Source organism: Epargyreus clarus, unplaced genomic scaffold (assembly GCF_041222505.1).
Source record: "Epargyreus clarus isolate Ecla_fem2 unplaced genomic scaffold, WU_Ecla_fem_2.2 ptg000034l, whole genome shotgun sequence".
NCBI classification, from domain to species: Eukaryota; Metazoa; Arthropoda; class Insecta; order Lepidoptera; family Hesperiidae; genus Epargyreus; species Epargyreus clarus.
The window spans coordinates 13,912,951-13,938,045 of NW_027332239.1; the positions used below are offsets into that span (position 1 = coordinate 13,912,951).

Below are 25,095 nucleotides of genomic sequence, written 5' to 3' on the forward strand. Positions count from 1 at the left end.
TTCACTGGGATGATCGTGTGTAATGTTACAATTTTTTGTCTAATAACATTAGTATTAAACGCTGATGTGTTCTAGCTTGTAGGATGTAGTAACTGGTAAGGGACATATACTTATCCGAGGCCTGCCAGCTTAGGCCTCAGGGTTAACGGCGCATCTGTGGCCACTTCGGATAGGAATCTAATCTTATATGGGGTTGATTGTAGATGCTAGTGAAGGGCAGTAGCCACTTACCATCAGGTGGACTATATGCTCGTTTACTACTTGAAAGAAAAAAAAAAAGAAATATCATGCATGTCTTCCACTTTTGTCTCACACTTCATGTTGTAATGTCACAGTTTGCGCACTGTAATGCTGGGTTGTCTTCACTCACTAATGTAATGCTTGAATACGAACTGTAACACTACAAGTAATTGTATCTAGTGAAGGAGTGCCCTTAATTTCGATATTTCAACTTTTTATACAACTTTTTGATGCAAATGTCGGATGAATGGAGAGCTGCAGGTGCCTCATTATCTTGATTGACAATTCGCTTGGGGCCATTGGGTTAACGTGATTTTATTTATCAATGAGTCAATCAAGTTTTCGTCAAGATTAGGCGTAAAATGTAGAATTTGGTTTTATAGCAACTCTATATTTACGGTTATTTGTATAGAGGAGGATGACGTTAATAAGTGAGATAATTTTGGAAACTAGGGGCTTTGGCTAAGGGCTAGGGGCATTACTTATTTTAAATTTAGATTTACGGAATTTACATTTGATATAAAAATATAAACTATTTATTTAATTATATAATTATGTTATTATGTAAATAAACTAAAATTAATAGGGCAAAACAAAAAGTTACAATTATGTAAATTTCGCATTACACAAGTTCGTGGAGGAAAAATCATTTTGATATTTTCGCACCTAGTATTTTTAAACGTGTTTAAAATTTAAATATAAATTGTAAATTTATTAGGTTTTGTATTTAACGATCCGTAAAGTCTCTTTGAGATTTTATCTGCCTAACGGTGTTTGAATTTTATACGTTCAACTTTCGTTTAAAAGCTACAAAAAACTTAGGAAATGAAATCTTTTTTGCTTAAATACTGTGAGAACCGCGTCGTATTCTACTTTTACTTTTAAAATTACGTGATAAATCGTATGCATGGTAATTTGTGCGATTTCAAAACTTGTTGAGTAAAAAGTTGAGGTTCTAATATGGTTCCTTGAGGAACACCAAAGACTTTTTGGCGTCCTTCGAGGAACTCCTTGTGTTTTTTTACAATCATGCAAACCCCGTAATGGGAATCTCTGTGTAGAGGGTGCCATGGACACTCAACTGATATCTAAACACAACCATAAGACAATTGAGAAGCGAACTCAAAAGCCTGTGTGTCTCAGGCTGGTATATTGACCGCTGCACCATACCTGAGGTGCAATGTTAGAAGGACTAAGTTGAAAAGCATCATATGAATATCTGTCCCTTACTCTGTCACTGACATTATTTTAATAAAAACAGCAGCCCTTAACACTGTTGTTATAAGGCAGAAACACATGTGACAGTGTATGTATGTAAATAATGATGTGTGTCTCATTCTTTTAATTCATATTTTCAAACGGCTTGACGGATTCTACTATATGAGGCATTGCTGGATTCGTTTTAATTGTGAGAGTTACATAGGCTATATTTTTAGGCAGTTGTGTGTTTTGCTCTTATAATACTGTTATTATAATTATAATTGCAAGGTACGAAATTGTTAAATTTCGTAACCTTGCAATTATATCAAACACAGGCAGATTTGTTGACTGTAATAAGTGATTATTATAGCAACGAAACATTGCATTGTTTTACGAAATGCTAGCTCGTAATGCTAGGTATTTGTAATCATAAAACTGATCATACTAATTATCATGCAACATCAATTTAGGTTCAATGCCATGGTATTTTAGTAACGTTATGTGCCTTTTACTTGCAATTCTGTGTGATGAATCGTATATTATGCTGTTCTTATCCATTATTGTCCCTCTGCTGGGATCAGATGTCAGAGTGAGAGGTGGCCATGGTCCACAGTGCTGACATAGTGTGAATTTAGATTTAGATCTATGGTGAATTGGTAGAATTAACATACAAAGGTGTTAAGAAGGTGGTAGAAGAAGCCTTTGTGGTTCGATTACCGAGGTACGACATGTCTACTTCTGCTTAATAGTAACAGTGTTAAACACTGCTGTGTTCAACTTTGAATGGTGTGTAAGGGAGATATAAGTTTGAGGTTCCAACTTAGTCTTCAGAGTCAGCAATGCATCTATCACCAATTTTAAGGAGACTACTAATCTTATCTGGATTTGATTACTTATGTCCACGGGCGGCAGTATCTTACCATCAGGTGGACTGCATGCTCGTTTGCTATTTAATTATAAATAAAATACACAGGTGCTAACATTCTGACATTTTGTAAATGTCTTACACGTGCAGCGGTCATCTATTTTTAATTTTCTATTTCGGATATGCAACAAAGAAACGCAAATGCCAATATAAAGCCTAGCGCACGTATCAACGCGCCGCTTTGTATGTCAGCATTGTAAATAATCATTAATCATTTGTATATTACGGTAGGCTATCTTAATGATGTTGCTACCTTTGCCTGTCCATTGTACCCTGTTTTGCTTCTAAAGAACACCAGACATGTGTTTAGGTCATAGTCCATCGCGCTAAGTGCCAATTAATTGACTACCCGAATTCGGTAGTCAGAATTCTTTAGGATTTCCGATCGGCTAGAACCTTGTAAGTTTACGGAGGGACATAGGTTCCCTTTCCCTTAGGCTTTGCAATGGTGAGTGTTCCCAGGAACTATTTGACCTGGTGCCTACGTCACCATTCCTCCATCGCACCACTCGCCGAAGGGTGAAATTCCATCCACACTAACTGGACTCCTGGCGGTCCTCCACGGTTCGGTTTGCACGGATGTTCTTGCCACGGACGTGCAAGATGTGGAATGAACTTCCTTCTGAGGTATTCCGGGAGCGCTATGACATGGGGCTCTTCAAAAAAGGTGCAAAAAGAGCTCTCCTTCAAAGCCGGCGATGCATTGGCGACTCCTCTGGTGTTGCAAATGTCCATAGGCGACGTTAACTACTTTCCATCAGGTAGCACGTCTGCTTTATCGTCAGGTTTAAACATAAAAAAGACGAGCATGCACTCCAAGTGATGGTAAGTGGCTACTGCGTAAATCGATATCTGTAATCAACTTCAAATAGGATTAGATATTCTTACCTGAGGTCGGCCATAGATGCGCCGCTACCTCTGAAGACTAAGCTGGAATCGAGGAAAAGTATGTTTCTCTTTTTTTTTATAATATATAAGAGTAGCAAACGAACATACAGTCCACCTGATGGTAAGTGGCTACTGCCGCCCATGGACATCAGTAATCAACCCCAGATAGGATTAGATATTCCCACCCGAGGTCGGCCACAGATGCGCCGCTACCCCTGAGGACTAAGGTGGAACGCCTCGGAAAAGTTTGTCTCCCTTACCACACCCTTCAAACCGGAACACAGCAGCGCCTAACACTGCTGTTATTAGGTAGAAATAGGTGTGGCGGTGGTGCCGCCGGAGTCGAACCATAAAGGGTTCTACCAACTCTCTTCAACTTCTTACTCTACTTACTTCCCTTACTTCCCACACTCTTTACACCAGAACCCAGCAACGTTGACACTGCTTTAATTAGGCTGAAAGGCGGTGGTGCCGTCGCACTCGAGCCACACGGTTCTACAATCTTCAAAATGGACAGATGGAGACAATGTGACTTGGGTTCTATCACCTTCAAAATTTGACGGTGACCGTTCCGCCACGCGGGTCACCTGCCATTTGCAGTTAAAAACGAATAACTGATGACTTCTTTGATAACGACGGTAACTTGTAAAAAATCATTATAAGTACTAAACTTATACACTTGAGTGTCTTTGTATAAAACTAACCTTCAAACCAGATCACAGCAGCGCGTAACACTGCTGTAGTTAAACAGAGATAGGTGTGGCGGTGGTGTCGCCGGAGTCGAACCCCCTCTGTGGTTCGACTCCGGCGGCACCACCGCCACTACCTTCACCACCTTCAAAATGGACACACGGTGACTGTTCCGCCACGGGGGTCACTTTGGGAGGACCGCCCTCTGCAGTTAAACGAATAACTGATGACTTCTTTGATAAAGACGTAAACTGGTAAAAAAAAATTTGCTCGTGGCGTTATACGGCGAAGGTTTTTGTGATATTTGGTTACATTAGAACTTTAGATATTCCAAGGTTTTGGACCGTTTCACTGCCTTTGCATTAAATGAATTTAATAAAGTATTTTAATCTACATTAATGCAATTAAGGCTATTTTTTGTTGGAAATATTTAACAATTTTCTATCAAAAAAAAGATCTTCAAATATCTAGAAATAATACTAAACGATCTGTTTGAAAGAGAAAGGTCTTCATAAACTCGAATTAATATTTAATTTCCATTCATAATTAGATTTATATGCTTAGTTTATAGCTTTTAGTATTAATTTTTAGTACCTAAAGAGAGAGTATTTAATAAAATATTTTAATGTGTTTCATTAAATCTTTAAGATCGTGATATAAAAATCATGCACCTATTTGCTCAGTAAAATTGAAAGTTTGTTCAAAAATAATTCTAGGAAAATAACGATAAATATAAATATTTAATGGTCTGAACCATAGAGTAGTAATGATGTAGAAATGGCACGCGATAAACCATACTCCTCCGAAACGGCTTTACAGATTTCCACCAAATTTATATGCATTTTCAGTAGGTCTGAGAATCGGCTACTATCTATTTTTCATACCCCTAAGTGATAAGGGTTGTTCACCCTTAATATTTTTTTTATTGATATGGCAACACAACGTTTGCCGGGTCAGCTAGTAATTATAGGAAAATGACGGTGAATATTTATGTAAAGGTGTGAACTATAGAGTAGTAATGATGTAGAAATATCGCACGCGATAAACACAATTTGTGTTTCCAAATTTCAGTTACTAAAGACATTCTAGTGTAATATTATAAATGCGAAAGTGTGTTTCTTTGTTTGCTTGCCACGCTTTCACGTCTTAGTTAACAAACCGATTGTCTTAAAGTTTTGTAGACACGTTGTCAGGGGTCCAGAAAAGGACATATGGTACCTTTTATCCTGAAAATATATCCTTCCCGAGGGATAAAAACAAGTTTTGTCAACGAGCACTGACCGCGAGAGAAGACGATAAACATTAGATTTTTGGCATGAATAGAAAATTTTTAGCACTGCCGACCAAAACATCAATGTAATCGAATATTTAAGGATAAACTTTTAAAATATATTATTTTATGGTCTGTGATTACAATATTACTTGATTAGTTAAATATTAAAATAGGTTTACAACAAAACGATAAATCTTGACCTTTTTTTTATTAAAAGTTCAAAATAAAAGCCTAGCGGTTTCAAAACAAAAGAAAGCGGTTTTAATTATGTGACTTTTACAATTACAATAATTGATTAACTGCATAGCATTTCTAATCGATTACATTCTGTGGGCGGAACGGTTCGAGTTTTCCCGCCGGTGGGATTGGAGGGATAAAACTAAGTGTTTACGTTCTATTGAGCGCGGTGTAAACAGAATTGAGTGAAAGCGGGAACAGTGTGGAACGCAAGTTTGTATGTCTGCTTTGCGGTTATTGACGTTGGAGTGGTTGGATTATTTGTGCTTATGTTCTTAGTAAAAACAAACGCACGTACATACAAATGTTATATGAATAATTTTGATTGATTGATTTTTACTTTAATTTTGTTTAATAGGAGAATGTAAAACTCGTCTTAGTTTTAAACAAATTCGCGATCATTGTGGTCATATAGCTTCGTTGTATAGTGAAACTACAGTGGAGTGTAATGTTTTTAGAGTGTATGAATGTATTATGTCTCATTATTACTCTCTAGAAAAAATATGAATATAGAAATTTTAGTTTGTATAACACCCTAAAATATAGTTCTTGTACCCTGTTGAAAACTACGAAATTATAAATAAACAATTATAATTAATTATTAATTATCGAAAAATTTCTCTCTTTGTAGCAATTATATTATCAGTAATACATGATGATGAGATAAATAAATATGATTTTAAAATCCTCATCTTCATTCTTACCTTGTTCGTCGCTCACTGTACCAAATGTGAGGTGCGGTTTTATGACGTGCGAACCACGTACGTACGTTTATAAAGCTGTCATGTATTACGAATGAATAAGCTTACTCATAAATTTCGTCTCTTTTTATGTATTATAGGTATTTGAGATGGTTAAGAGTGTAAAACGTTTGTAGTATTTAAAAACTCAATATTATATGTATTTAATAAGTAGAGCACCTATGGAAATCTTTGACTAACTCTTACAAAATAGCATAAGACCTATGCAAGTCTCATCCGATTTCAAGTGCGTTGTTACTAAGGATTAGGGTGGGTTTGCTATTAGGAATAAAAAAATTGCCTTAATACTTGAGAACTTCTGTTGAATTCATAACGATCTTTACCCAAAGTTCAATGTACGCTTCATTCTAGGGTCGATACGTATCTTGTCGGTGATCGCGCAAAATAAGAACTAGATTTCAAAACGACGCCTATACAGCGTTATGATTTCTGTGTCATATAAGTAATTGTTGAATAAATAGAAGAGTACGTTTGATATGTGTGTTTTGTGTATATTTTAATTTATGAACTTCTATAATGTTGTTAATTAACCTTTAACAATACTACGTGAACAGACATGACTAGTTTCTTAGTTGCGACAAATTGCCGTCCTTTTGGCCTACACATCTTATGTACCTACAAAAATAACGAAAACTAAAAACCACGCTAAAATCGCACAAGCAAAATCATTAATCCTGATTCCTGACGATCCTGATGAGGAGAATGGGATAAAATTATTAAAATCGTGTATTGTCATCGGTTCTTGATAATTCTTCAAAATTTTAAATAAATCGGACCGTTCGAAGTGGGTAAAAATCTAGTTCAAAGATTCCGTTATATACATACATACATACATACATACAACCCAAGCTAATAAAAGCGTGGTAACAATAACTAAATGAATAATTCGAGAATGTGTTCACATTGTAGGTCGTTGAAACCGCTGATATGTTTCATCGGGAAGTTGTCGTATTTAGCTGGCGGGATGGCGATCACCGTGCGCGGGCGGCAGGCGAGCCGCAAGGAGGCCCCCATCCTGGTGGTAGCGCCGCACTCCTCGTTTCTGGACAGCTGCATCGTGTACGCAACACGCATGTCCTCGGTTATCGTGAGGAAAGAGAGCATGGATAACTATGTTGGAAGTAGGTAAATTGGTGGTGGTTGACTTTGACAGTGATTCGTGGAGGGATAACCTGTTGGCATGTTTGGTAATGGGTGTAGAATGCAAACGGTTGAATAATAGCTTCTTATATGTATTGTGCCGTTGATATCATGTGGATGGCGTGGGTAAGTAGTTAGTTGGTTTAGGGTTTGATTGATTTGATTGGCGGAGGGATTACCTTAGGGTAGTCATTGGTGATGGGTTTTGATGGTTTGAAGTCACGTATGGGTAAGTATATTTCAAATAGGTACATTGGTGGTAAGTTCGTTTTAGTTTGATTGATGGTGGGATTAATCGAGCGCACGTTTGAAGACGGTTTGATGGCTTTATTAACAGCTAAATTGTAACGCGTCCTGGTTGCTATCATCGTACGGAATGGAGGAGTTATGATGGACTATTTTGGGAGTTCGTGGAGGGAGTAGTGGTCAAAGTTTAGATATATTTAGTCCAATAAAGGGTGCTATTTAAACGTTATCGGAATGTCGTTTTAAGGGAGATCTTTAGCCTTCTGTTGGGAATTTAGTTTTGTCTAAGATAATTCCTAAGGCTGACCACAAGACCTCAATGATAAGTAAAAGTATCACTTACGCCCATAATTAATAATCAATCTATCCATTTCTTAGCTACACTAGATCGAAATTTGACAATGTCTAGTATGAAGTAATTGACAAATGTCAATCGTTGGCAGGCACAACGTTAGATAGATTAATTATTAATAACGTGCTTAAATCACGTAAACGTCATTGACAAAGGCCGTCCGAACGTGACCGCTCAATAGCGGTGCTTTTTGTCCACGCTTTTCTTACTAAAGCCATTAATCAGGCTTAAAAAGCTGAACACGGGCTTCTTTTGTGCTTTTCCCTGTAACAAATGTTTTGTCTTGTTTATTATCTGCCTTTCTTAAGCCTTAGGGCCCGTTCACATTAGGTTTTACAAGTAATTTTACACATTAGTTTTACCTTTGTTTGATAAGAATAGTATTGGTAATAATATTAATTTAAATATTAGAAATAAATAAAAACTGGCAGTTGTTAAATATAAACTGTTATGGGGAAGGGGGTAGCTTTTATGGGGAATTGAATTCGTTATAATAATAAAATTATCACAGACTTTTATTTGTTTTGTACCCAAAGTCTGTGGGAATTTTTAACGGGTTATCAAACAAACTCTTTATTCAACCGGGTATTATAAAATAATTCGACTGATAAACTTGTGTGATCTGAGTAGCTCCAGCTCCATATGCTACACTGGCGTAAGTTGTCATGACTGTTGTGTATGAAATACTTATGAAAAGATGTGTGTTATGGAGTTTTTTCGCCGCTTCTCCATAACTTATTCTTTTTTTTTAAATACGGTAGCATTACCATGAGTTGGCATAGAAACGCCACTATAGAAATGGTAAATAGAAAACTATTGTCATTTTGCTAGTGAATAACATAACTACTATCGTTACGGTATTTCTTGACAACGTCTGTCAAATAATGACTCATGGGACCGAATTTGTATGGCAATAGATCATAATGACATTCGCTAGCGATTTGATTTCGATAGGTTTTTTACGTATCGAGTTACGTAGTGGCTCACACTACGGATTTTAGTTCTACGAGTAACCACCAGAGGCGCTGTACAATTTTTCATACATTTATTTTACGCAGTCGCTAGCGAGTAATACTTTTGTAAACTCATGGTAGTCCTACTGTTTCACGACTTTGGTTTCTTGCCTGTCAGCCTGACTTTACTTTCAACTTCTCCATAACGAAACATCTGTCATATACTATTGGTTCCATACATATAGAATTACAGTAAAATACCCAAGTCTTGCAATCTTAAAGAAACATTCCTGTATTCCTTGCGACGCTCGCAATTCAAAGGGCCAGTGTGTACACTGTACACAGCAGTAATAAAGAGAAATTTTATTGCGAACTCGGAACGCGAGACGATGACAGATAATATAAAAGTAATTGCACTTAATGTTGCCATGTTATAAAAGAATAATGGCTTCGTCAAAACGGTAAAGCCTTATGAAGTTACTCGGTAATTATAAGAGATATCGTCTTTTACATTGTATTGTTATTATTTCTCTGCTGGGGTATTTAGTCTTAAACATTTTATCCATACATTTTGTGCTTAAACGATAATGGATGGTGACTTTATATCTCGGACAGTTTGATGGTAGTAGAACCCTCTGTGGTTCAACTCCGGCGGCACCACCGCTGTACCTATTTCTGACTAATAACAGCAGTATTAAGCGCTGTTGTGTTCCGGTTTGAAGGGTGTGGTAAGGGAGACAGAGTTTTCCGAGGCGTTCCAGCTTAGTCCTCGGGCAGCGGTGCTTCTGCTGTCGACCTCGTGGAATCTAATCTCATCTGGCGTTGATTATAGATGTCCATGGGCGGCAGTAGCCACTTACCATCAGGTGGATTACATGCTCGTCTGCTACTCTAATATTACAAAAAACGGGCCAAGCACGGACCGTGGCAGACAAGAACATATTTTGACAGTTACAGTAGCCACGGCTACGCGGCTGTTACGATAGATATAAATATGTCAATACACATTGCAGAGGAGAATACGATTTTGTTAATCAGAGTTCCCCTTTTAAATGCGACAACTTTTGCAATTTCGGCGAAAAAAGATCCATCTATGTACAATATTCCTTAGTGACATTTTCGCGTCCTCGATTTGTCTTTGACACACCGTGACTGAAAATGGGACAATTCTGCTCAAAACTGAATGGTTATGTTAGTCATAACTAACTAACTTCAGAAACGCAAAGTATAAAAAGATGTAAAACATTCGTCGCGCATTGCGGGTTTCCCGTTTATCCAATGTCTTTCTCTACTAACACCCATTATTGATAATCAATCCCAATGTTTTAGTCACAAAAGATCGATAATGACAATTTCTTTAACCTACACATTGTTTTTCGATCTTTGGTAATAAAAAAAATCAAAGATTGATTATCAATAACGGCAAATTGGGAAGCGTGATCGGGTATGTTTCGGGGTTTTCCCGGTAGTGGGATCGAAGACGCGCCAAGCAGAAAGAGAGAAATCAATTTATCCTATCCGAAATAAGCCACATAGGTGGTTATGTAACTACGCGTTTATAGTTGAATCGCTTACTTTAGTGTCCTAACAATAATGTGTTGATTTTGGTATTAATGTATTCACTTGTTTAAACATCCTTATTAATATTATACATCCGAAAGTAACTCTGTCTGTCTGTCTGTCTGGTTGTCTCTTCTTCACGCCTAAACCACTGAACCGATTTTAATGAAATTTTGTACAAAGATAGTCTGAGACCCGAGAAAGGACATAGGATAGTTTTTATCCCGAAAATCCCACGGGAACTAGGGATGGCAATCTAAGATCGATTAATCGGAGAATTAATCTTTTGGACCAAAAAAATCGATTATTTTAATCGATATTAGTAAGGATTGAATCGCAAACTATGCATTAGATCAAGTGATGATCTTTAGCATAGTTGTTGTCCATGAGCCCACGAAGAGTTGGTACGACCTATTTTCGCCAGATGGTGCCACTTTCGTTGCAATGAAGGCACGAATTTTCAGTTTTATGTATGTTAGTATGTCATATTATTTTCTTTTAAACGCGGGCGATGCCGCGGGCAAAAACTAGTATGCTATATGCACGGATATAAAGGCCTATTGTTTCGTCGTAATTATGTGTACGGATAAGTTTGAATTTCACGAACATTGTACGCCTCCACGCGCTCGACGGCTGTAATTTTAAATTTTCAGCTTTAATGAATACCGCTGAAATGAGTACTGAATATTCTTTATAAAGACTTGTCATATATTCGATATTGGATGATTGCATGTATGGTATTAAGCTGTAGTTAATGCATGTTTTATTTTTTGTTTTCACAACCTATTCTATTTTTAATTGTGTATCTCAAAATAGATAATAGATAAGTTAAAAGATAATACGTACATATTATAAACACAACCTACTTATACTTTTTAACCCGCCTCTCAATTTTAAATAAATTAAATTTCAATTATGTACATTGCATACTTTACCATAATCAATCCATATAATTTTTGCCTAGGACAGATCGAAATTTTACCATGTCTACAGTTAGCAGAAATTGACAAGTTTCGATTTTTTGTTTGGTTTAATTTACATTACTTTTAAATTGGTACTCTTAAATTGGTCTCAGCATATCACCTCACAAGGCTTACGGCAAGTGCCTCTGGTTGTGTTCTCAGTACTCAGAACTTTATAATTCTAACTACAATTAATGATTAATTGCAGAATTAATAAACTACACCCAGCCGGTGTATGTGTGGCGTGATGATCCCAACTCCAGGCAGAACACTATCAAGGAGATCATAGAGAGGGCCACGTCGAAGGAGGACTGGCCACAGGTAGGCTATACCTCTTAATAATAATATGTAAAGAAAACTAGCATCTTGCTGTCTGATATTAAGTTATATCACCGAAAATTACCTGTGCCTGTAATCGCGTTCGCGTAGCCTCTGAATGTAACGTCAATTGTACAGCGCCATCTATTAAGCTCACGGAGCACAGCGGCTAACTAAAATGTCATGCAATGTTAGACAAGTTACTTTCGACTATAAATTGTAATATGTTTATACAGATTTGAATGAAATAAAGACTGATTGTTATATCCATATACGGAATACGTAATAAAATATATAATATATTGTTAATCCATTGTTGAGTTGTTTTGTTTGGATGCGATTTCAAACATGCAGGCAAACAAAGTGACAAAACTTCTAAAAAATATAAAAAATGCTATTATTAGGTATTGCAATATAAGAACGGTAATAGAAAAGGCAGATAGAAATTTGTAGCCGTCGTAAATCAAAATAAGTTAAAATGTAGTTTGAATAGTGTAAATGAACATTGTTTGTGTAATTAATTCAAATTTGTATGCTTTTACATTATAGATTCGTCTTATTAAAGAGAAAACTCCATTTTATTTTCTGGTAAGAAAATTTCCTAAAGGGCGTAGCGCGTTGTGCCAACAAAGGTTTCAACGTGTGTAATGAATAGCGAGGGTAAACGCAGGTGTGGGGAACTACACGGTTCGCACTTAACGGCACGAAATCCCTTTTTAGGGTTCTGTAGGGAAATAGAACCCCTATTATTTTGCCAGGAGGCAAATAGCAAGATATTGAACCTCTATATTTTTGCCTTACTAGTCTGGCTGTATTTTACAGCATTTTGATGTGAAACATCTATAGCCGCACGTAAAACCGATTTCTGGCGTGGCGACGCATGCCCTGGCGACGCGTCGCCACGCTATACGGTGGTATATATATATACAGTCTATATGCAGTAGTGTGTTCGGTGTGGCGACGCGTCGCCATGCGCAATCGACTGTGCGATTCTCTCCCACATGAAAATAAATGTTTATTCAATAAATAGTCATCGTTATCTGGAAAAAAATCGTAATATTTTATTTTATCATTATGACATATTTAGTTCCTATCACAATATGTTCTTTTCTGCATATTACTTTTACAAAATAATGTCGATGTTTCACATCTGCCAGGCGTCCCGTGACGGCTCACATTTTTTTATAAGGGAATAATTGACATTAAAAAATAAAATGTGGAAAATATGTATGTTAAAAAGTTTATAGATATGATATAAAGTGGGGTGGCGTACTTTACGAGTACATTGAATTTATACCCATTAATAAACCACCTTAACCAATGTTTGTCTACCATACTTTGACAATTATTGCCTAGAAAATTCTAAATTCCGTCTAACTAAAATTGCCGTCTTAGATAAGCCTTGTAAAATAATGATTATTTTCTGTCAATTTTATTATTTTTATTCTCGCTGAAGTACTACTACTTTTAATATGACACAAGATATGTCAAATAAATAATCCTTCCAAAGCTTTTTGCGTCTCTTTTCAGTTTCTACCTTTTGCATTTTCTACTTCATGTCTTTTCTGTGCCCTATCCACTCCCTAAGAGTGCACCTGTGAAGTTCCGAGGGCTTAAAACCCTTTTACGTCGTTGTACCAACAAAGGCTCATGTGTTTTGAATAGAGAGAAATACAGCTTTGATATGCTTATGTATGTATGTAATATGTGAATGGATGGGTGTTGAAAAATATATATTTTTTAAAATAGCAGACGAGCGTGGAGTGCATCCACCTGATGGTAAGTGGTTACTGTCGCCTGTGGACATCTGTAATCAACCCCAGATAGGAATAGATATTCCTACCTGAGGTCGGCCACAGATGCCCTGATTTGGAACGCCTCGGAAAAGTATGTTTCCCATACTACACAACATTAGTTGTTTTTATACACTGAGCAAACACAGCTGGTATTGGATGATCCGGCTTGAAGGACCAATGGTGTTTGTATACACTTATTATTTTCGTGTTTCGTGTACTAAATTCCAAAATTTTAGTTTGTGCATAGATCTTAAAAATTCGCTAGTCTTGTCAATTCGATCAGATCGAATCGAATCAAAATGAATCAATTTTGAATAAAAGCCATTTAAATTTAAATCTTGTATATCGTATTTTTAGTAATGTCGATTTTGAAGGTGGTAGAACCCCCTGTGGTTCGACTCCGGCGGCACCACCGCCACACCTATTTCTACCTAATAACAGCAGAGTTAGGCGCTGCTGTGTTCCGGTTTTAAGGGTGTGGTAAGGGAGACAGACGTTTCCGAGGCGTTCCAGCTTAGTCCTCAGGGGTAGCGGCACATCTGTGCAGTAGACACTTAGCATCAGGTGGACTGCATGCTCGTCTGCTACTCCTATATTATAAATAATAATAATTATTAAATAACTGATTTCAAAATAGGCATTTAAGCACAGATTGGGTACAAAATAAATACAAATATCTGTGCATTTAAGCCTATTCTTCTTTGTACTGGGTTTGTCATATTTTATTTATGATACGTACTGAACAGAAATATTATGCAAATGAATATTCGAAGCACGGTAGTACAAATATTGAATAAGATTTGTAAAAGTACGGAGTATGGTAATTTCTAGAGAAAATGTACCTAATGATTTGCTCGGAATAACGGGGCCGCGTGCCAATGGGCTGTTAAGGGTTTATGGTCCATGACTGCTCGGAATAAATGTGTCAAGTGCAAGTTTGTATAGCGCTGCGGGTTCCGTAACAAGTTTGTTGAAAGATTTAAGTTGAGAATATAATAAAACATTAGTTTAGTTTGGTATTAAAGTTGACTGAGTGACTTGTTATTTGGACGCATGATCGATTTATCACCAACACTTCTTCTTATTTTATAATGCGAAAAGTTTAGTACAGTACAATAGTACCGTAGTACCATGCTTGTCAAATGTGGTTTGGTAGATTTCATGTATCTTTGACCTAAATTTATTTTTAAAAGTTTCTTGTTTGTATGTATATGTACCTAACTGATTGAGCTGCAATTTTGCAAACACGATTAGCTTGGATGATAAATGTATGATTAGCTTAATGACATTACTCTAAATACAATATGCCGAATGCCCAAAGATGGCGCTCCCATAATAAATGTATGAACTCCATTTAATAATAATGAGTATCGAATCAAAGGATTGTCTGAGAAGAACACGAAAAACATTACTACATACTTTATATATTTTTTTGACGTTAACATTTTTTGATCAAAAAAAATCCAGAGCTCCAACAAATTGATTCCAGGTGCTGATATTCCCCGAGGGCACGTGCACGAACCGCTCCTGCCTGATCACGTTCAAGCCGGGCGGCTTCTACCCGGGCGTGCCGGTGCAGCCCGTCACCATCCGGTACCCGAACTCGCGGGACACCGTCACCTGGACCTGGGAGGGGCCTGGCGCGTGAGTGGACTGTTGTTTTATAAATCATAACACCCCTTTAAATGTAGAAATTAGAGAACAAGGTGGAGTACCTGTGAAATTTATTTGTCTTCTTTACCACGCTCTGCAAACATAGGAACGGTGGCGGTAGTGTCGTTGGTAGAACCCTTTGTGGTTCCACTCCGGCGGCACCACCGCCACACCTATTTCTGATTATTAACAGCAGTGTTAAGCGCTATTGTGTTCTGGTTTGAAGGGTGTGGTAAGGGAGACATAATTTTCTGAGGCGTTCCAGCTTAGTCCTGAAGAGTAGCGGCGCATCATTGACCGACATCAGGTAGGAATATCTAAATCCTATCTGGCGTTTACAATTGTCCATGGGCGGCAGTAGCCACTGTCCATCAGGTGGACTGCATGCTCGTCTGGTACACGTATATAATTTCAAAAAATCAGGGTCCTACCTGCGAAACCTTTCGAAATAAGACATATATTCTCCATCTCCACAGGCTAAAGCTGCTCTGGCTGACTTTGACGCAAGTGCACAGCTCGTGCGAGATAGAGTTCCTGCCCGTGTACTACCCCAGCGAGGCGGAGAGGCGGGATCCGAAGCTGTACGCGCGGAACGTGAGAGATGTTATGGCTAAGTGAGTTGTTTATCAATATTAAAGAAATAAACTTTAATGCTAGTTCTTATTGGAGTAAGTTGCTCGTCGCATGTGTTGTTGCGCCGGTTTCGGTACCTAAATCCAATCAAATTAATGACCTTGTGGCGATTCCCGCTATTCGTCAAGTGATGGCGGTACAGACAGCCTTTACTGAGGTTGGCTACAGATGTGTTGCTACCCCTAAGGAATAAGTTTGGAAAGTCTCGGATAAGTATGACTCCCTTACCACACCTTTCAAACCAGAACACAGAAGCGCTTAACACTGCTGTTCCATTGTCGATTCCATCAGTTCCTTATCACAAAGAGATTATCTGAATCCGAATACATATTTTATAAATGCAACTGAAAATGTGCTTGCTTGATTGTTTGTTTTTTACAGTTTCATGACGTAACTACATAATAGATTGCCATGAAATTTAATACACACGTTGTCAGTTCAGAAAACGACATAGGGTAACTTTTATCCCGAATTAATATCGTTCACGAGGGATAGTTAAAAATCTCTGGTAAAAGCTAGTGTTAAACTATTGTGTTGTGCTTCCAGGGCTCTGGGCGTCCCGGTGCTGGACTACACGTACGACGACTGCCGGCTGATCGCGAAGGCGAAGCAGCTCGGCGTCCCGCACGCCGCACACGCCAGGGAGATCAACGAGCTGAGGGGACATTTGGGGTATGCTGTAATATTAACATATCATTAAGTTAAGATTAAAATTACTTCGCAACAATCCGCTACAAATATGTATGATGGTGTTCATATAAATAAAGGCCTTTTTATAAATTAATTTTTATTTTTTATAAAGGCATACATTAGGTTGACAGCGTCACTTAACGATTAACCGTCGTAGAGTCAACTTACCCTGATGATGCTCCGTTTTGGAGCGAAACACGTGTTGGTGGTGGTATGTATGGTGGTGTATATTTTTAATTTTTGCATCTGCATGCATCTTTTGAGGGAGGGAGGGTGGTACATACTGCATGGTTTAAAATATATACCATCATATTACATATTTGTAGCGGATTGTTGCGAAGTAGTTTTAATCTTAACTTAATAGCATGGATTTCCGCAAAGTAACGCCTGATACAATTAACTATTAACATATCAGATTGGAGTGGGTAATTAATTTACTATAACGGTAAAATAAAATGTACATATTGGATAGCATTTAAAAAATACTCAAAATTCACTGGACTATTTCAAATTAAACCCTTCTTATATCTTTGAATGGAGGCCCTTGCCAAGCATTGGAACAGTGACGGGTTGACGATGATGCATTGTAGGAGCTTTTATTTTATAAATGGTAAAGCCCATGATTTTAATAAGGTTACTAGTTACTATCCAAATAACGTAGCTCTTTGGCTCATCTCATAGCAATTTACTGATAAAATGAATACAACAATATGTTTCCAGTTGCTCCCAATTAGAATAAATTGTGAATTAATTTTAATAATAGTCTCTTTCTACTGATATAGTTGGTTTTATCCTATTGCTTATTCTGTCCCAAGATTGAGCAGCTGGCTTCTTTTACCCTATGGCAAGTCGTTTCTAACTAACGGTATGGCCCGCCCTGTCCCAGGCTCGAGTTGGCTCTTGTTTCACTATATAGCAAGCCGTCTCTAACTAATTGATTTTCAATAGCAAATCGTCTCTAATTAATTGTTTGGTCCAGGCTGGTTGGCTCTTGTTTCACCCTATATCTAGTCATTACTGTATGTCCCACGTTCCAGGTTGGAGCGGTCCCAGCTGAAGTTGCACGTGGCCGCTAGGTGTCTTACCTAACCTAACTGTCCCATGTCGCAGGTTGGAGCGGTCCCAGCTGGAGCTGCATGTAGCAGCTCGTGGTGGGATCCAGCGCGCAGTGCCGCTGCAGCAGTTCGCCGCGCGGCTGGGGATACCCATCAATGTGCACTCGCAGCGACTCTTCCAGATATTTGAACAGGTATGGCTAATCGGAGATTGGTAATGTACATTGGTGTTGTAGGTTAAGACCTGAATTTCAGATATAGATCGAAGATGGATATGTGATAGGTGAATATTTGAAGTGATGTAAAAGTTATTGTCTATATAACTGGCTGACCCGGCAAACGTTGTGTTGCCATATAAATAAAAAAATTAAAGGTGAACAACCCTCATCACTTAGGGGTATGAAAAATAGATAGTAGACGATTCTCAGACCAGATAGGATTATATTCCTGTCTGAGGTCGGCCACAAATGCGTCGCTACCCCTGAGGACTAAACTGGAATGGAACACTGAAAAGTACGTTTTCCTTACTACACCATTCAAGCCGACACACATTAACGCTGCTGTTATGAGGCAAACATAGGTGTGGCGGTGGTGCCGCCGGAGTCGAACCACAAACGGTTCTACCACTTCCAAAAAAAATATAAAAATTACAATATTATAAAATCTTAATCCTATAAAAAGGAAATATTAAGCAGAAATAGGCGGTGGTGCCTTCGAAGTTGAACCACCTTCCGAAGTTAATAAAAAAGTTATTTATAGTAGGTTTGAAAATTCTTTATACAATAAACGCTTTCTACACTCACAGCCCCACACTAGGATTCCCTGTGTCGTGGGTGCCATGGACATATACATAGACAAATACATAAACACCCAGACCCAGAGTTCTAAAATGTAATGAGCGATTATGAATGTAATCTACTTTCAGGGAGAGTCTGGCGAGGCAAATCTAGCGGACTACCTCCTGTGTGCGTCGTTCCTGTCCTTACAGCACGCACCGCTATCCACGCTGCTCTCATATGCATTTAAGGTTAGTCGCACATTGTCTATTTTTAAGCTCTGAGCAGTGATAGCCTAGTGGTTAAGAAACTCGGTCTCTCGATCGAGGGGTCCGAGGTTCAAATCCCAGGCGTATTACAAATTAATTATCACTTGCTAAACGGTGAAGGGAAACATCGTGAGGAAAACCTGCATATCTGAGAGATTTATAAAAAAAAAAAATCTCAAAGGTATGTGAAGTCTACCAATACGCACTTGGCCAGCGCGGTGGACTATGGCCTAATCCTTCTAATAATGAGAGGAGCCCAGCAGTGGGACAGTAATGGGTTGTTGTTGAAGCTCTGAGCATATTAGATTCATAAATTAAATAAAGACGTAAGTGAGTGATCTTATAAGGGCCCCGTTTTAGTTTTAATGTACGAAAGTTTAAGATAAAGCCTAAATATAAATTTATAACTTTTCATTTTGATAAAAAAACATCTTCATAAATGAGACGGACCATTATGGTAAGATTAAAAATTGTGTTTTAATATATTTTTGATAATATTACTTTTGTGACACGTTAAAATAATTTACGAATTTCATTTTTGTTATTTTAAGTAGCCATCCGTAGATTTTAGTATGTACAATTATGTAACTGTAGGAATACCTCAAGTACGCCTATTAACTTTTCACTTTTACCCTTAGATCTACGACCCGAACGGTACCGGGCGCATTAACATCAACACATTCGAGGAGATAGCGTCCCGCTGCCTGGGGCTGTGCCAGGAGGAAGCCCACAATACCTTCCGCCAGGCAGATCTGGACGAGAAGGGCTACCTCACGTATGGTAAGGATTCAGGGTGTATGAGCCACTATCTACGGGCCTTGGTTTGACCAAGAAGAGATGACATAGAACTGCCTTATCCTGGTCTGAAGGGTAAATAAAATAGAAGTAGATTTGCTATTTCTATTTTATTTACCTTTACCTAGTATGCAGTCCACTTTATAGTAAGTGGTTATTATTGCGACTGGACATTTGTAATGAACCCCAGATAAAATTAAAGTGCTACCTGAGTTCGGCCACAGATACCTTACTACTCTGAGGACTAAGTCGAAATGACATGGATAAGTATGTCTTCCTTACCACACTCTTTAAAGAAGGTCAGCAGCTCTTAACACTGCTGTTCCTAGACACAACTATTTGTGTCTGTGTGTGTGTGTGTATATACTTTATCTATATAAACCGGTGCTTCCGGAGTAAACCACAAAAGGTTCTATCCTTAAACTTCTGCTTCATAACAGCAGTCTTAAGTGCTGCTGCTTATGTAGATTTAGGGGTTATGTACAGGGTAGCGCAACATTAATCACCCTATTTTTTTTATAACTTTTGTACTGAATAAAAAAAGAGATCTATTACTCAAAATTACTTTTTTTATTTATTACAAAAGTTATTCAAAAACAAAATAGGGTGATTAATTTTGCGCTACCCCTATATGTTACAGTTACATCACGTATTATTATCACATCAAAAATATAATTATAGTTTAAAAACTAAAAACCATGCTAATATCGCACAAGGAAAATCGTGAATCCTGATTCATGACGAACGCAATGAGGTCTTCTTCATAATCGGTTCTTCATAAGTGTTAAAATTTTTAAATAAATCGGATCGTTCAAAGTGGTTAAAAATCAAGTTCAAAGATTCCGTTACATACGTCCCAAGCTAATAAAAGCGTGTTAATAAGAAAATGTCGGTGGTACGGAACCTTCCCGTGCGAGTTCGAGTTGCACTTGGCCCATTATTAAACCCACGTCTTGTATTTCAGATGAGTTCATCTCGTTCGCGCAGCAACGCACGGAGTTCGGCTTCCTGTTCTCACGCGAAGCACAGCACAAGGTGAAAGCTCAGTGAGGGTCCCAGGTTCACATCCCCACCGTCTGTAGTCATGTGCCCTAGCGCTGGATACTATGTTTGTGTGCACGCTATGTTGGTACGGTAATTGGTATATATGTTGGTAATATACACGGTTATGTTGGTAACATACATGTTTATGTTGGTAATATACACGGTTATGTTGGTAACATACATGTTTATGTTGGTAACATATAAACGTACAAGATTTTGTTGTAACAGTGGTACATATGTTAGTTATATTATGTTGGAGAACGTACACGAAAAGATTAACATACATGTTTATGTTGGTAATATACACGGTTATGTTGGTAACATGCACAGTTATGTTAGACAACATATAAACGCAGGTTTTGTTGGTCTAAATATTGGTACATATGTTGGTTATGTTATGTTGGAGAACATACTCGAAAAGATTTTGTTGGTCAATATGTTTGTGTCATGTCTATGTTGGTAAAGTGATTTTGTTAGTTCAAATGTTTGTTTAAATTCAGTTTGTATACAAGATATGTTGGTTTGATGTAAAAATATATTTTTTTATGTTAGTACATAAAAATGTATATTTATGATGTCTATGTTGACCAATATCCGTTTGATGTAAGTTTGCAAACTATATGTTGATATGAACTTTGTCGGTCGGTATGTTGGACGAACAATGATGTAGTAGCTTATGTTGGAGCTAATTAGCACACTTATGTTGGAGATTACCGCATTTAAGCACTGATAAGTTAGACATAACAAGAATATGTTTCATTTATGTTGTAAGATTAATTTGTTTTAACGATTTATGTTGAAACGAATTCTAGATGTTTCGAACAAACTGTGTTTGTACCAAATTGCTACGCAATTGTTGTGAATTAGTTTAAATTGTATTTTGTGTCTTAATCAGCGTCTTTTTGGGAAAAAAGAAACAAAACTTAGTCTGTTGCGAAAATACTTTATAAGTTTTCTATCTTGCTTTTTACTCTAATTCACCTCATGATGATTGCATGAAACATTTTAGAACGGTGCAAACACATTTTGTATGAAATTATAGAATGCCAGTTGATAAATGACATTAATATTTACAGTAAACTTTAGTTTTAAGTTTAATTTGATGTACAAAACAAACCATTGAGAAGGATTTGATTTATTGATGGTGGTGTAAATGTTCATAAGTAACTATACTGTCACACCAGCCTGATAACAGCAGTGTATCGTTGCTGTGTACTGGTTTGAAGGGTGTGGAAAGGGAGACAGACTTCCGAGACATTCCAGCTTAGTCCTCAGGGGTAGCGGCGCATCTGTGACCGACCTCAGGTAGGAATATCTAATCCCATCTGGTGTTCATTACAGATGTCCATGGGCGGCAGTAGCCACTTACCATCAGGTGGACTGCATGCTCGTCTGCTACTCTTATTTAATGAAAAAAAGTCGCTCTTTTGTGGGTATGAATGTGAAGTACAATTTTATTTTATTTTCATTTTATTTATTTTCAGTCACATTACAGTATTGTTTATGAATTATAACGGGTAAGGAATTCCGATGTTATGTCATTTATAATGACATTCATAAGGGCCTTTTATTTTTTTATTGCCACAGAAAAGCTATAATATAGAAGTGACCGCATTAATTAACAATTTTTAAACAATTGTGTTATTTGGATAAGAGATTTCAATCTGTGGATAAATACATATGTGTTTATATATTCTTAAGGAAGGAGGAGATTGTCTCTTTTATCATTTGTCTCGATAATTAAAAAAAACAATAGTTGGATCTCCTTTTGTTAAGTTACGATGGAAAGGAAAAAAACTCATTTATCGGCCAGTTTTAAATACTAACCTATGAGTTAAAAAAATATAATGTCTGTCTAACCGGAGCTCGAACCTGTGACCTTTCTGCATGGCTGACTGTGCACCCAAACAGGTCGCCTATCAAATATTTCAACTTTATCAATTGTGGCTAGCATTTCTGTTTGTTATTTGCTCTGTGCAATTTTTTTTAGTTATTTTCTTATTTATTTTTGTTTATGACAAATAATTGTTAAAGGTATTTTACAAATGGAGTATTATTGTAAATGAGATTATGTTTCTTATTGTAAATCGTTTATTTTAGTATTAATATGAGAGATTGTTGTTTATAGATATTATTTGAATGTGTTATTGTATTATTTGTTTTTATTAATTTAATTTGTTATTATTGTATTAGTTTGTTGGTAATTTCGATATAAGGGTCTGGTACTTAATATGAGGCTCTTGCGCCCTGTTAATAATTAAGTTATACTAAAAATTATCAATCTTTACTGTTTGGTGAGCAAAAATGGGTAGATTAATTATTAATAACGGGCTAAAAGAAGATCGGATCATTGTAATTTCGCAATACAATTAGCAATCTTACAAACTATGCACTAAAATATTGATGCATCGACATACGACACTAAAAGTAGAAAACTTCTAGATCAAAAATGTCACAAGTGCTTGCAAACCTACACAAACGTAGTCAAATCCATCCACACGTTCGAATTTGTGACGGCTTGGCAATTGTGTGGACGTCATTATAGAATTGGTATTGTAACACTAGGCATATGACTAAAGTTGTAGTTTGATCTGACATTTCGTACCATTTCGATTAGTGTTTTAGTATTTTTGAAATAGTAATTGCCGTGCCGTGCTTACTTTGCAATGCATCACTTATAGTATTTCCAATGAGACGATTAATATAGGTCGCTCCTTTAAATTATTTTATAAATTGGTCGTACGACCAAGCTCATGTTGGTCGTATACACTATTAAATATAGTCACTTCAAATACTGACTTTGAATTTGGTTGTACGACTGTGTTTGCACTTTAAGTAATTTTAGGAATACATTTTCAAAAATTTTTGAATTAAGTCACGTTGATGTTAAAGGTGCGATCTATATTTCTTTAGACAAAGGGTTTGTGAATCTGTTCTTCAAAAAATATGTAGTGATAGTTGTGAATATGTCTGTGTGTCATACCATCGGCGTCATTGAAATAAATAACTGTTTAAAATTTCCTGTTAAATATTGGATATAAATAAATAAAATATTACAACAACAATGTTAATATACATTTCGATTTTTTTATTTTCTATTATCATATTGTACTGTTAATTTATGATTATTCAAGATGTTTAGAAAACTTTGTTAGCGCGATTTAAAACCGTATACAGCTCTTGTTGGATTTTTATTTAAAATTAAATTTGATCATAATTTTCAAACTTTGATCATAATTTTAAGATTCGAACATTATGGTATTGACAGAACTGAAGCTACCTTAAAGCTGCCAACAAAAACGAAAATTGCTTAACAAACAAATGAGAAAACATACTGTAACTTTTCTGTCTTTACCAATCTATGTTCAATTCTGATTGAAAATGGTGTCGATGGTGCGACGTCTTGTATATAATATAGAGCTTAATCGCCATTTTGAATGTGATAATTTTAAGTATCTACGATTATTTGTAAAAAAATATGATTTTAGAATAAAATAATCGCAAAAATAAAACATTTTAATACGTAACGGGTACACATGATACGTGGTTTTTCATTAGCGTTAGCTTAAATTGAAAACCATATGAATTACCCGTTAGATATTAAAATGTTGATGTAGTTGTAAGAAGCAATGGAGACGCTATCACTGGTTCAGTAGAATAATATTTTATTAATTAGTAATTAGTAATAAATATTGCTTTTGCTTAAGATGTTTATTTTACTTAGAGAAATAGAAATAATTGTAATTGATAGAAGTGCTTGCTTTGAGGCACAAATGGATTAGAAGCAATCTGGGTAAAAGACATCTGGATATCTATAATCGATCCATGTACCTAAACTGATCACGGATGCCTTGCCACACTTAATGGTTTAGAAGGTATCGATTTGGTTGATCTAACAACTTTATCGTGAAAATATATAAACATAAAGAAAATTATAGTCTGATTCATAATTAGGTGTCCAAAATGTAAACAAAGGTGTTGACCTATCAAGAAAATACGTTTCAAATGGTAGTTTCTTATTTTTGACGACGTAAAAATAATAAAAAACAAAGTTTATGGTACAAAATTAAAATGTGATAATGGTAACACAATCGGAATTTAAACATTTCTTGTTTCGTCACTTTTTAAGTTTCGTAGCTGTTATTACTCATTTTCGTGATTGTGATCGACTCGAATGTTTTCTCGTTTTCATAGCGCGTTTGTTAAATTGCGTATAGTTGTAAAAGTTTTCGTTTTTTGTTGAGTTTGTTAAAGTTTTTGTTTCTTGTTAATTTTGACAGTGACATTTCTTTGTTTACAATTTGGACACCTATAGTCTGATTCATAATTAGCACAAGAAATGTCTTGGATTCCGATTGTGTTACCATTATAACATTTTAATTTTCTACCAAAAACTTTGTTTTTTATTATTATTACTGTATGGAACGAAATTGAGGTGATATAAATATAAGAAAATGTGAATTAATCTTAATTTATTTAGATTATTATTTTATTATTGTTGTAATACTTAAATATCGACAAAAATAAAAACTACTATTTCTAACGTATTTTCTTGATAGGTCAACACCTTTGTTTACATTTTGGACACCTAATTATGAATCAGAGTATAATTATGAATCAGACTGTAGGTATACCGCGT

The 25,095-nt window shown here is 36.5% G+C and overlaps 1 protein-coding gene across 1 annotated transcript in view; it reads left to right on the top strand.

Moving 5' to 3' along the window:
- Positions 1 to 24,495, top strand: part of LPCAT (lysophosphatidylcholine acyltransferase) — a 56,833-nt gene extending 32,338 nt beyond the window's left edge. Inside the window, exons 4-11 of the mRNA XM_073091151.1 lie at positions 11,636 to 11,748; positions 15,031 to 15,185; positions 15,671 to 15,808; positions 16,374 to 16,499; positions 17,628 to 17,766; positions 18,498 to 18,599; positions 19,256 to 19,397; positions 20,377 to 24,495. Of these exons, the coding sequence (XP_072947252.1) occupies positions 11,636 to 11,748; positions 15,031 to 15,185; positions 15,671 to 15,808; positions 16,374 to 16,499; positions 17,628 to 17,766; positions 18,498 to 18,599; positions 19,256 to 19,397; positions 20,377 to 20,462 (1,001 nt within the window). The 3' untranslated portion in view covers positions 20,463 to 24,495. The remainder of the gene's footprint in view (positions 1 to 11,635; positions 11,749 to 15,030; positions 15,186 to 15,670; positions 15,809 to 16,373; positions 16,500 to 17,627; positions 17,767 to 18,497; positions 18,600 to 19,255; positions 19,398 to 20,376) is intronic.
- The last annotated feature ends 600 nt before the right edge of the window (positions 24,496 to 25,095 follow it).